This window comes from Oryza glaberrima, chromosome 4 (assembly GCF_000147395.1).
Source record: "Oryza glaberrima chromosome 4, OglaRS2, whole genome shotgun sequence".
Taxonomy (NCBI): domain Eukaryota; kingdom Viridiplantae; phylum Streptophyta; class Magnoliopsida; order Poales; family Poaceae; genus Oryza; species Oryza glaberrima.
In genome coordinates, this window is record NC_068329.1 from 27,862,772 (window position 1) to 27,877,089 (window position 14,318).

At 42.5% G+C, this 14,318-nt stretch overlaps 2 protein-coding genes across 2 annotated transcripts; one reads left to right on the plus strand and one right to left on the minus strand.

The window, feature by feature from the left end:
* Positions 1-4,547: 4,547 nt before the first annotated feature.
* On the plus strand, positions 4,548-7,514 carry LOC127770299 (OVARIAN TUMOR DOMAIN-containing deubiquitinating enzyme 5). Its single transcript, XM_052295960.1, has 2 exons — positions 4,548-4,706; positions 6,317-7,514. Exons 1-2 carry the CDS (start codon positions 4,585-4,587, stop codon positions 7,173-7,175), a joined length of 981 nt encoding a protein of 326 aa, XP_052151920.1. The 5' UTR covers positions 4,548-4,584; the 3' UTR covers positions 7,176-7,514.
* Positions 7,515-8,489: 975 nt separating this feature from the next.
* On the minus strand, positions 8,490-12,056 carry LOC127770298 (probable receptor-like protein kinase At1g30570). The gene is made up of 2 exons (XM_052295959.1): positions 11,681-12,056; positions 8,490-11,442 (listed from the first exon to the last, which is right to left on the minus strand). The coding sequence occupies exon 2, from the start codon at positions 11,365-11,367 to the stop codon at positions 8,833-8,835; it is 2,535 nt and encodes an 844-aa protein (XP_052151919.1). The 5' UTR covers positions 11,368-11,442; positions 11,681-12,056; the 3' UTR covers positions 8,490-8,832.
* Between the last annotated feature and the right edge of the window lie 2,262 nt (positions 12,057-14,318).

Genomic DNA, 14,318 nt, shown 5'->3' on the forward strand with positions numbered 1-14,318 from the left:
AACATCCAAGACATCATGTGAGATAAATAACATTAAATTTAAGTATGGAACAATAGTGTTTGCATTGGAAGCTCAGTGTCTAGTACTAGTTTCTTGATGATGTGGAGTTTATGGAATCTATGTCTAGTGTGTTGGGTTGGGAATGGCCTTAGATATAGTACTGTTCTATTTTTAATGATTCTCTTATATGCATGTTTTAATATAGGACGTGACTACACAGCTAGTAGTAGCTGGTTTGTCTAAACAAGCTACCACTCTATCTATAAGAAACATCATTCACCTATACTTCAAATACAATCTTCTCTTAAACTACTCATCCAATCTACGATCCGATATCACCGTTGTGTTCGTAACAATTAAATCTTTACAACAAGATCTCACATGGTTATATTTTGATGAAAAATCACAAATTACTTTTATGCTATGTCTAAATTACTTTTAGATTTCACTAAGTTACTTCTTAGACATATAAAAGTAAATTCAGTAAAGCTTAAAACTAATTTACATATATTATAGAAGTAACTTATAAAAAAAAGAAAGTAACTTTAATTAATACCCTTTTTCATTGAACAAATTATCATATATATAATTATCATATATATATATATATATATATATATATATATATATATATATATATATATATATTACTTTTAGATTTGATTAAAATACTTCCTTTACATTCATAATGCTCTGAGGTGATTACTTTTATTATTATTTTTAGTTAATTCCATAATATGTGCTGATTAATTTAATTTCTAGATAGAGCCATGTTTTTATCTCTACAACGGATTTACTTCAAATGACATGCCAAAGTTACATTCGTTTTGTTCTAAGTTACTTCTATAATATATGTAAATTACTTTTAGGCTTTACTGAATTTACTTTTGTATGTCTAAGAAGTAACTTAGAGAGATCTAAAAGTAATTTAGACATATCATAAAAGTAATTTGTGATTTTTCATCAAAATATAATCATGTGAGATCTTGTTGTAAAGATTTAATTGTTACGAACACAACGGTGTAATCGGATTATAGATCGGATAAGTAATTTAAGAGAAAATTTCATAAGAAGAAAAAAAATGCACAACCTAATAGCAAAAACTACTTGTATGCATGTCTGTAATGCTACTAGTACTTCTCACGTAATTGTCCGCGTCGCTCGTTAAGTCTAAATCGAGATGCCTCTCGAAATAGATTTTGCGTTTAATATAGCGCGTACCCACATGCCCGCGCATTTAGGGTTGGTTTGGTTTATGGCTTAAATAGGCCTTACCAAATTTTATCAATGCCAAATTTTGGCAAGTTTTGGCATGACTAATTTTGGTAAGGCAAAATAGTATTTGGATTGAAGTCAAAATAGGCTAAGTTCACTATCAAAATGGCCTATTTTCTTAGGCATGTTAAAATTTAGATTTAAACCAAATAGAAACTAAACACTATTAAAATTACCCAATATTAGTAAGCCTAGTTTAGGCCTCGAACCAAACCAGCCCTTATACGTGCCTACGGCGGTGTGGAAAAGCAGCCGGCGTACGTACTCGCGGCGGTGCGCCGCCCGGGGGTGAAAGGCGGGCGGGCGTCTCAGCTAGCGTACGTTCCCCTTCCACACGTACACAGCCTCGCGTGTTGGCTCGGTTGGTCGCGGAACGTGGCGGAGCGCGGCGATGCACATACTGACATGAAGTACATAGACATAGTACGGGTTTGCGTGGTGTGTGACGGTGTCCCGCGTGGCGGCTAGCTTTGGCCCGTCGCGTCGTCAAAGGGTCCAAACCCCTCGCGCGCGCGTGCGTGCGGCCGCCGTCGTCGTATTACGCCGATTCGTTCGACCGGTCTTTGGGTACGTGTAACGTGTATATGGTGAGCGGAGTGGAACGCTACGCTATAGCTAGCTGCACGGTGCGCCGATCCATCGGCGGTGCGGATGTGTGCCCTGGTCCCAATGCACGACGACGTTGCGTGCCGACGTATGTCTTCGGCGGTCAGGCTGTCAACTGTCGTGTGCGTTCCAACATGTTCTGAGACGTTTGTGGTCACGTTGAAATATTGAATAGTCGTCTCCTTTATATAAAAAAAGAAATATTGAATTGTTGCCGGACAGGTGCTATATATAAAAAAAGAAATATTGAATTGTTGCCGGACAGGTGCTGCGCGTACGGGTTAATCGGGTAGTAGGAAAACGAGATGAAGCTCTCCTGAGTCCTGACGAGTCGTTGAATGATAGTGGCAATTCTCGTCTGTCGTCATGATGAATAGTGTGTTTCTAATTAAAAGTAAAGCCAAACGTTGCCTGACCAGATTTTATTAGGAGTGTCAGTGTGTCACGGTTAAACCATAGGAGTGTTTAACTTTTCTTTTCCCCTCTCAAGCCTCCTTTGGAACTCAGGTGTTACAGAGTTCTATACTACTCCTATATCTTGACGAAACTCACAAGACGGTAATGGTTTTTTTTAAAAAAAAACATGACGGTACTACTCACCGATCAAATAATTATCAGGAATGAACACCAAACTAACTACTCCCTCCGTCTCATAATATAAGGAATTTTGAGTTTTTATTTGCACTGTTTGATCACTCGTCTTATTAAAAAAGTTAGAATTATTATTATTTTTGACTTACTTTATTATCCAAATTACTTTAAGCATAATTTTTCGCTTTTTATATTTGCACAAATTTTTTAAATAAGATGAATGTTCGTAAAAACTTAAAATCTCTTTGGACGGAGGGAGTAGTTATGCCCTTTGAGCACCCATTTGAGTACGTGACGTAACGCAGGGCGCGGTAAAAACAACAGCGGCACGCGTGCTGCGGTGGGTGACTGCGTGTGACCGTGGTGCACTGCGTCAGCGTCACCGTGCGCGCGCGCGCGTGGCAGGCAGCACAGCAGAGAGCGAACCGGTGATCAGGCGTACGTCTCGGCGTTTCACTCCCAACACACACAACCTCGCGGTCGCGGGGGCGCCGGCCCGCGGCCGTGTTGGCTCGGTTGGTCTCGCGCGCGCGGGCCGTGCGTGCATGCGTGCGTGCGTACGTAGCCGTGGGCGTACGACTATACGCGACGGCGGGGTTTGCATGGCACGTCGTCGTTAAAACGTCAAGGATGTATCCAAACCGAACGCGTGCTGCGTCGTTTGACGGCCGGTTCGATCGATCAAATCCGTCAGACTTAGGTACTACGGACGTCCACCGTGCACGTGAGTACTGAGCCGTACTGTACACGTTAAGCCGTGTGTTCGCGTTACGTGCCGCCGTACGTCTCTCTCCCTGTTGACAAAAGTGTGTTGTCACCAGGTGCACAAGGATAAGGCCTGGTTTAGCGCTTTTTTTTTTCGAACTTTCAACTTTTTTATTATATTAAAATTTTCCCACATACAAATTTTTAACTTTTTCATCACATCATTTCAATTTTAATTAAACTATCAATTTTAACGTGAACTAAGCACATGCTAAATTGGATAACGAGACGGACAACTCGTGACAGGTGATTTCTTCCAGGTCGTGACACAGCTGTATTTACGAAACACATCACATAGTTGCTTGACACGAAAAAGGCCAACCTCTTTATTAGGAATGAACACGAAAAATATCCAGCTTTGAGCATGGAGAACCCATTGGATTATTCTTAACATATGACTTCCATAACTTTGGTCAAGTTACTCGTTCCTCGGGTTAATATATTGTTCTGTTTAAATAAATATATACTCATGCTCTTTTGTGCATGTTTTAAATAGTTTCAACTCCACCGGCTTTCAAAATACTCGTGCATGTTTTCAACATGGTCAAACCAGCACTTATAGGAAGAATTAAATTAACTAGCTCCGACTATTGTAGACACAATTCGACATGAAAGACCATTTTGTCGTCCCAGTAAATTAACGGATTTAGAAACAGCCGGAAATCTTCGCGTGAGACGCGTGAAATCAAAACGTTGGAGTAGGTGGTTTTAGGAGTTGAAATCTAGCTAAGCACATCATACAAGTATAAGGTAAGAGTTCAGTCCACATCAAACACGAAAGCGATCTAAGGTCATGTTTAGTTCTCACGTAAAAATTTTATACACTATAACATCGAACGTTTGAACATTTATATAAAGTATTAAATATAGGCTAAAAAATAACTAATTACACAGATTGAGACTAAATTAGGAGACAAATCTTTTAAGCCTAATTGCTCCATGATTTGATAATGTGATGCTACAGTAAATATTTGCTAATGACGGATTAATTAGACTTAATAAATTTGTCCCGTGGTTTACTGACGGATTCTGTAATTATTTTTTTTACTAGTGTCCAAACATTCCATATAACACCCTATATAATATGTGACACGATGAAAATTTACACCCTGGATGTAAACAAGGGGCAGAATCTGGATCTAAGGGGCAGAATCTCTGAAGAAGAACAGATTAATCGCCCTGTCTCTGTCAGACAAGGAAACGGGCGAAGCATCGTGACAATCCACGACCCGCTAGGGTAACAGATCCGCATCCGATAAGGTGGGGCAAGACCCGCAAGAGCACACGAGTAGCCCACAAACACAAAAGCCTCTCTACCTTTTTTTTTTTCTTTTGCGTCGTTCGCCAATGGACGAAACCCTAGCCGACGAATCCGCCGCCGCCGCCGGCGGCGGCGGCGAGGCAGCCGCGGCGGAGCCAGCGCAGGAATCGCAGCAAGAGACGCTCGAGGAGGTGCTCTCGAGGCATAGGTTAGTTTGCTCTTTGGCTTTGTACCCTTCATTTTTTTTTTCTTTTTCTGCTGCCGTGTGTGCTCATGTGCCGGAGACCTCGCCGTACCTCGATCTCGCCGCCTGCCCCCGAACCGGAACCTCGATGCCGTCCTCCGTATCGCCATGAAGGGGAGAGCTGCGAGCGATTGATGAGGAGGCGGAGAGGGACTTTGTGATGCTGGGTCGTACCAGTGGGCTATATCGGGCTTCCTTTTACTAGCTGACTGTGGGGTTCCCCCGAGTTGTTGAACCCTAGCAGAGCCGCAGAGCAGAGCAACAGGCGGAGGCGGCGATGCAGTGCGCGGTGGCGTGGCTGGTGGGCGGAGGCTGCGGCACGGCAGGATTTAGGATTACTCTTGTTGTTGTTGATTATTAAGAGCTGAGTTATTGGTCCCATTGTTGTTTTTGTTGATGATGATGATGATTATTAAGTGTTGCGCTATTAGTCCCATTGGCAAATTAGGGGATAAAATTTTTATCTTGCTGTTTATTATTAAGTGCTGCCTTATTGGTCCCAATTGCGACTTGGATAAAGTTTTGTGCTGGGCTGTAAAAAAGGTTGGAATTTTCCATTGTTCGTCGGGTTTTTGTTCATGATTTTGATTGGCTACTTAGATTTGTCTTAGTGGTTTGTCCTTGGAATCTTAGTAGTAAGAAAAATATGCATTTCGACTAAAAGTGCCCTAGGTTTGTCAGTGACTAAATTCGCAATAGTGTTTCTGCATTACGCATATTCATTTTTTTCCCTCTAATTATACAACTAGTGTCAGATTGAGTTCTCCATTAAAGCGGCGTTATTCGGGGAAACTGCTTAGATGAGTTGAAATTGAAATTGCTACCAGATTGCTGAACAGAAATTCTATTACCATGAGTAAAATTACTCTAAAATTCTGTGATGGTGGATATGCTCACCAAAGATGAGGAACAGAGACTAGTATTTTCATCATTTGTGATAATATTTTCGTTTTACCACATACACTGCAGTGCTAGGGTTGCTCCACCAGAACGACTTCCACTGAAACTGATGTTATGAGTGTTTTCAATGCTGATTATCGATGTCATTTGCCCGTAGTAGTTACTATCTTTTTTCTCATATGGTGAGGATCTAAGGATCTTATTATATTCAGGAAAGTTCCCATTTTTAGGTGTAACGTCATGTTGCTTGTTTATCTCTACTATACACAATTCTTGGATAGCAGAACCTTCCTTATATTGAAATACATTAGTTAATTTGTAAGTTCCACGCACATTCTACTTTTGAGCTACAACCAGTTCATAGGTATTTGCAACACCTCTTTAAAACTTACATATGCTTATTCAAAGGAGGAAAAAAATAGTTGCAGTGAAGTACTTGCAAGAATTTGGGTTGTTTAGTTAACCATATGAAGAGCAGCAGAGCATTTTTTTTCTTAGAAGTAGAATGTGAACCATTAGTTAATTTGTTCAGTTAAAGCAATGAGAAGCACATATATTCTCTAATTTTCTTTTCCTGTTGATTTCATGACTTCACAAATTGTGGGTTGGATCCTTTTCAATTATATGGTATTGTTTCTAAAAGTTGAGGTCCTCTTTCTCTTTGTATTAAACAGGAAAGAGAAATCCAAACTCCAGGATAAGGAAACAAGCCTCAAGAAAGCAGCCGCTAAAGGCAGCAAAGCTGAGCAGAAGGCCAAGAAGAAGCAGGTAGAGGAGGAGATTTCACGCCTCTCAGCTGAGTTAGAGGCGAAACATGCCGCAGAACTCGCTACTTTTGGGTACAAATCCTCAGGCAGCTCAGAAAAGGGGAACATGGACACCTTAGTAAAGGCTATAGCTGGTGTTTCTGTGACCAGCAACGCGGATTCCGCGAAGCCTAGCAAGGGTGCACGGCGTCGAGAGAAGAAGGCAAAGGAAGAGGCCGCTAGAGAGCAGCGGATTCAAGAAGAGCAAAACAATCTTGTCAGTGACCGCATGATAGAAAATGAAAAGCTTGAGAAGAAGCTTGAGCCCATGGGACTGACCATTCAGGAGATAAAGCCAGATGGCCACTGCCTGTACCGTGCTGTTGAGAACCAGCTGTCACTCTATTCCAGAGAAACCACACAATACAATTACCAGGAGCTGCGGCAAATGACTGCCAATTATATGAAAGAGCATGCGGCAGATTTTCTCCCATTTTTCCTATCAGAGGGCAAGGTCGAGTCTGGACCAGATCCCTTGGAGAGCTTCAAGAGGTACTGTGAGGAGGTTGAGTCAACTGCTGCTTGGGGTGGGCAACTTGAGCTTGGTGCTCTAACCCACTGCCTGAAGAAGCACATTGTTGTATACTCGGGCTCATTTCCAGATGTGGAAATGGGCAAAGAATACAAATTGGATTCAGGTGGTAAAGATGGCCCTAGCATTAGGTTGTCCTATCACAGACATGCCTATGGTCTTGGTGAGCACTACAACTCGGTGGTTCCTGCTTAGTTATCTAAAAGGGGAAAAAAAAGAAATTTAACAGTCTTGGTCTCAGTATGATATGTTTTCCAGTCATCCAGTGATAACCGTCTCTGAACACAATGGATGACTTGCTTACAGCTGCTGTTGTGTTTCCATCTTCTCGTCAATCAATGATGGTCGAGTCCTTGAGTGTACCAAAGTTTTACCTGGGAATTTACTTCCCAAACAGTTTTGCTTGTAAAACTGAAGTATGTCTCATTATCTTAGTTTCCTGTTGAGGCTGTTTTACCACCTACTAATTTCATCGAGCTATAATTTGTTACTGCAATTCTCTGCATGGATTTCTCTTATACTCCTGTGGATGAACTTGTTTCTCTTTTCGACGGCTTACAAAATTGTGTCTGGTTTTCCTGTCCTGTTTGCTCCGCTGCAATAATTGTATGTAAACCTGTTACTCGATGTATTGTTGTGCCAGCTAGTGAGCACTGATTGACTCAAGTGTACTACTAGGTTTGTAAACCTGTTAGTTGACGTATCGTTGTACAAATCAGTGAGCACTGGTTCACTGTATGCAGGTCATATAGGATAGCCAGATCCACTCATCCGAGCCAGCTGTACGCTGCACTGTACACAGTATGCATCCATACCTGACAGTATTCTGGAATTTCATTGCTTCTGAACCTGACAATCTTGCTTATCATCCGGGGGGTCCTCATGTATAAGGCTAATTCAGAGCTATGCTGTGCAATTTCGTAGCTCCTCTAGCTCTACCAAATGTTGGTTTCAAATTTCAGCCAGATTCATCTGCAGCTCCCATGGTTTGGATGGTTTGCAAATCAGTTCAGGATCTGCATTGAAGACGCATGTGATCAGCACGAACGATTGCAGAAGAGAGACCCCATCAAGCCCAATGGTCCCAGATGAGTTCAGTGTACTCGCAAATTCCCCTGACAAGCTTGCAACCTGGATCTATGTAAGCTGGACAGGAGCATCATCATCACATGTCAGCGCTAGGCTAACTTGTGGTCGCCGTCGTCGAGACATTTATGCTAGTACTAGGATTTTAGGGTCAAAGATAGTGCAGTAAGTACATTGGTGAAATCTGTCCAAGCTCTGCCTTTTGCCATTTACAAATTATGAGCATTGGTCTAGAACGATAATGGCAGCTTTTGAATCCATTGGTACTATGTTAGAATATAGAATATAACCTGGGGCACAATGTGAAGATACAAATATCCAAGAAATAGTAATGGGATAGTTTACATGACATACAAATATGATAATCACAAGCCTCATAACATTTCATATGACGAAACGCCTCAATGTGGCATTCGACGTACAGAAACCAAATCCCATTTGGTACTATAAGTTGAAAGAGATAATTATATTATCAGTACGATTTATACAGGTCACACAGGTCGACCTAAACCCAGTTGTTAAACAAATAGCATGGTACAGCAAGATGTCAAGGAAAAACTTGACGCTTCCATGTTTCTCTCTTCTTTTTTTTTTGACAATCTACAAAAATCCTATTATTCTACACTTGTTGAACAGGACACAAAAAAAATCAGTAGAAACCGGCAAAGCTAAGAACCTACACGAACAATATAACACAATTTTACAACAAGATCATTGCTAGAATTCAATCAAGATATTTCAGTGGGTTACCAGATGTCAGAAACCCTCAAGTGTCTGGATCCTCTCTTATACTAGATGGCTTTGAGTGATGTTCCTCTTCTCCCTCTCTGATATGAGGCAGGCTAAAGGACATATCGGCAAATCCCAGTTCACTGCTTCCAAATGATTCACAGTCCACATTATTACGCTTGTAAGCTTCATGGAGCTGCAGCACATATTCCAGATGCCACAAGACCTCGCCCATCGATGGCCTGCTTCTCCCATCATCAGCAAGGCACTTCTCCGCAATTTCACCAAACTTCTTCAAGGATTCAGATGAAAAGTCACCGTCCAGCCGTGGATCCACTATTGCATCCAGCGAACGCTGGCGCTGCCATCTCATTGCCCACTCTGCCAAGTTGATTTGATCCTTTGGTAGAGTGGGGTCTATAACTGGTCTGCCACAAGCGACTTCAAAGAGCACCACTCCAAAAGAATACACATCAGATTTTTGTGTGAGTTGCTGCCTCCGGAAGTACTCAGGATCAAGGTACCCAAAGCTTCCCTTGACTGCTGTACTAACATGGGTCTGGTCCAGTGTTGGGCCAGTTTTAGACAGACCAAAATCTGCTATCTTTGCAACAAAATTCTCATCCAACAAGATGTTTGTAGTCTTCACATCCCTATGGATTATACCTCGGTCTGCTCCAGTGTGGAGGTAGTGAAGCCCACGAGCTGCACCAATGCAGGCATCAACTCGTTGCTTCCATGTCAGAGGTGGGAGGTCACTTCCATAAAGATGGCTTCGCAAGGTCCCCTTGGCCATGTATTCGTAGACTAGAATCATTTCCTTCTGCTCTTCACAGTAGCCAATCATTGCAACAAGGTGCCGGTGCCTAAGCTTGGAGAGCATCTCAATTTCTGTTTCAAATTCTTTCAAGCCCTGGCCACATAATGGATTTGCACGCTTGATTGCCACTGTAGTACCCTCATCGACCTCACCCTTGTAAACCTTGCCAAAACCACCAGTACCAATAAGCAAAGCCTCATCAAAGTTCTTTGTAGCAGCCCTAATCTCTGAAATGCTGAATCTTCTGCCCATTCTATGACCAATGGAAGATGAATTACGTGTCAAGGGTGATTTACCGGCTGCACGGGCATCTGTGGTGCTTTTCATAGCCTCATGGAGGACCAGTGGGTGCCAACCGGGAGGGGCCTCCTTCTCATCAGCTTTTCGTTTCCTTCTTACATAGCACCATGCAAATAGAACCACACTTGTCAGTGTCACAAAAGAAGCTGAGCCAATTCCGACTTCTTCCCATAAAATTTTCCTATTTCTATCCTTGGAAATACCCCTTTGGTTACCCATGTCAATATGGCCAAGAACATAAGCGAGGTTGCCATTCCTGCTGAGCTTGAATATCTCCAAACCATTCAGAAGTGGATCGGTGCCTGAAGCACTGGTCAAGGAGTCAGGGCCTAGCTGAAGCCAGAGTGAGTCTACCTGCTGTGGCAAGTTGTCAAAATAGTCTTCATGATATGCCTTATTAATACCCCCTGCCCTGACATACACATCATAGTCCTCAGCAGCTGTCTTGTTGTTGATGTAGATCTTGAAGACCCTCTGGTTGGGCTTGTCATAGAAAAGCTCACAGAAATGAAGGCGGACCAAGTAATCAAAGTTGGGGTGGACATAGAATCGCCATGAAACATTGAACCGCTTGTCCACAACCATGTTGTTGCTCATGATTCTTGCAGTCTCGTATACATCAATGGGAGAAATTGAGGAGTCATTGTTTGAGAGATAACTTACACTTGAAGTGTTGGACACAATCTGAGCAGCATTCGCAGAAAACATGAATGCTTCATCAGTGTACCATGGTCTGTGCAGATACTGATCGCTGGAAGAATTAAGTGCATGCCCTCCAACATTCAACCGGTACATTGTCTCTAGGCCTCTGTTGCCTAAACCAAGAGGAAGCTGCCCATTTCCAGCGCTGCCAACTTTGTTTACTGTGTCATTGAACAGGTTATCTGGAGTGAGCATCACCTCAATTGCATTCACAAAGGCAAATGACCCAGGGCTTGGATCAAACTCAACCTGCAGACCACGAGAACCAACTAAAAGAAAATACTCCTTGACAACTGCATTGATGGCTGAATTGCTCACAGTGCTCCTCCAAACAATCTCCTCTGACACGTTGAATTTCGAGACCAGCTTGAAATCATTTGCAGTGACATCAAACAATGAATCATTCCCACTGAAATTCCCGAATGTGTAAGGGAAGAAATGCAGCCTGAGGCAGTAGTTCCCCGGCAGCACGCTGAAGTTATACCAAGATGCCGTGCTAAAGAAACGCGCGGAATGGTACACCAGTCCGAAGATTTCATTGCCATTGCTGCTCCCAGCGTGCGACGCAGCTATTCCAGGGCTGCTTAAGGTAAAATTCAGCCCGGGGGCCATGTCGCTGATCCATCTCCGGCCGTCAGCATCCACAGTCGCGTTTGAACCACAGCTGAGAAGCAAATCCCTCCCATGAACTCCCAACAGGTGCAAATTAGCAAGCACGATGCTTGCAACTGCCAGCGCAAGTAGCCTCATCTGTAACAATCACCACTCCACTGCCAGATTTTAGCTCTTGCAGGTCTCATTTAGACTAGAGCAAGCATCTGCACCCTAGAAATCAAACAAACGGAAATCAGGATTCAACCGCTAGTGCTACCAAAAAGTACCGAGATCTTTTGTGGCTAGATCCATATTATATATAAACACCGAATCAAACAAACAGAATGAACTGTTTCTGCTCAACGATTCAGTCTATGCCTAGAACACATAGCACGACCACGAACCATTCCAAACAGCAATCGAGCATCTCGACCAACCGACGAGAGAGAGAGGGGGAGATTCGCATTACCAGCGAACGCCGAGGAAGAAGACCGCGCCCGCCATTGCCGGAGATCAGTCCCGCCCCTCCGCTACCGTCACACGCCGCGGGAGGGAGAACACCGGAGGGGAAGCACAGCTGCACAGGAGGCGGAGCCGCGCGCCGGCCAAACGGAGCGGAGGAGCAGCCGCCCGCGGCCGCCGTCTCAAGAAGCAGCAGATCGGCGCGAGTTGCTGGCTGGCGGCGGCGGCGGCTTGGAGAGGCGGACGCGGTAGCAGCAGGCAGTGGCGGCGTGGCCGCGCGCGGGCGCAGGCGGCGAGCGGCGGCGGCGGCGATGGGCGGCTGGGGTGAGGAGCAAGAGAGGTGCAGTGGAGTACTGCAGTGCAGCAAGCAACAGTGTTGGATGTGGATCTGCGGTTCGTGGGCTCTTCTTTTGGTCAATCGAAAGGATGGTTATTAGATCAGTGGAGCATGTGTGTCCATGTAGACAAAAATAAAATTATAGACCATCTCAAAAAGATATTGTTATAAAGTTATGTAGAAACTAGATGGTGCTAATTTAATTGGAATGCTATGTAGCACTAGGTATTCGGGAATTAGAATTGTACTATCATTAAGAACGATAATATATGTTTTGTTTTGTTGTTTATTATGCTTTTAAATTTAGTAGACTGTCTAAGTAAATGTGAGTTAAAATGAATAATGTGTACTTATTCGGCCACATTGACATATAAATCCGGCCATCCTCTATTTTATTATAGAGTCATTCCTCCGTTCATCTTTTAAAGAGAAGATGGCATAAAAGTTAGTACAAAAGAAGCCACCGTTAAAGCTCTAGTCGATTAGGATATTATTACCCATTCGTTTCAGGTTATAAGACTTTCTAGCATTGCTTATATTTATATAGATATTAATGAATCTAGGCATACATGTATATATCTAAATTTATTAACATATATATGAATGTGTGCAATGCTAGAAAGTCTTATAATATAAAACGGAGGAAGTAGAATATAAGAATTTCCATTAATACATGTAGGCAACCAATTTTGACAATAGTGGTAAAAACTAAACCACCTCTCTATTTTAGCAGTATAAAAGTGTAACAAAAGGTTCAAATAAAATATTTCTTTCTCAAACGAAGATATTAATGAAGTGCCTGCCTCCAAAGAAAGCTCGACGATAGTGAGTTAGGAGTTAGGATGCCTACTGTAGTTGAGTGGAGTAGTAGTATTGATGTAGATTTTGGTTTTTTTTTATTCACTCTGCAGGATACTTGATGTCGACTTGTTAACAACACTATAATGGTAACAACATGCAAGCTTTCATTGTGATGAGGGCGATAAGCAATTGCATTAGCTAGAGTAGTGTTTTATGTGTAAAAGTAGTATAAATGCAGATGATGGTAGGGAAAATCACCACTGTAGAGTCAAGAAAATGATGTTTGCTTTAGTCATTAGGACAAATTAGAAAACGAAATTCTTATCAATAAAACAAAATTATTATCAAGTCTTTCAGCAAGCTTTGTACATGTAGCGCAAACTAACTTCATTAGTAAGAGTTAACATAGTTTAGAACCTTCCTTTTTCACAATTCCAGCAAAAATCAAATCCATTCCCCTGTGAAATTAATGATTTCCAGTAAGTACTATGCTTTACACTACTCCCTTCATCCTATAAAAAATCAACTTCTGGAGATGAACCTGTACAAATGCTTGTCCAAATTCATCCCTAGAAGTTGTTTTCTTTTTTTTTTTTGGACGGAGGGCATGTGCCACTAGCAAAGCAAAGGTAAGGTTTTAGAAGTCAACAATTACCTTCTCCTCCAATTCCTCACATTGGGCCCTACTAGTACAGCTAAAGGTGCTACTTTCCCTCCTGAGAAGTGGGGACTGGAGAGAGTGGTGTTCTATTCTCTTTTGAGAGAGAGAGAGAGAGAGAGAGAAATTTCTCTGTTTTTTTTTTGAGAGAGAATCCAGTCACATTCCCTTGGGTGTGAGGTGGTGGTGGGTCACATGCATGGAGGACTTGGAGGGTGAAGCAACACATGGCCCTGTTCCTTCCTTCCCAATTCACATTTTGTGCTGAATCTGAATGCCATTGCCATGCTCACATGAATAGCTACCCGATCACTGGCATTAGGTGATGCTGTGATTGGCTGATTGATGCGTCAGGTTAGGTTTGAGAGAGAGATTGGTGGTTCAAGAAGAATATGGCTTTCAGTGTTGAGATTTATCCTTTTATCTTTGATCATGCAGTAACAAATGAAAGCGATAGCCGTTCTGTTATCTGAAAATCAAGTGGTGTTAGGTGTTCAAATGCTGTCAATGAATTTCATTTCATGGTAAAGACAGTGTCAGTTGTTCACCGACACAAGTAAATTCACAAGGAGAGAGTGATAAGTAGAGGCCAAATTGCTGCCGACACATGGATTTCAGAGAGGGGAAAAAAATGACGCCGACGCATAGTATAGATGCCCCAGAACAAGATTTTCCAACCTCTCCCATCAATTATTACTATGCAAATTTTTTAAGCATCTTAAAGCAAAGATAAAGACTTGCACCTGTCAAGTCCAACCAAAACGCAGTTTGACCCCATCACAGGCAAATATAGAAATAAACAAGCTCATAAATCAAATCACATCCAAGCAACAGATCCTGGAGCGGATC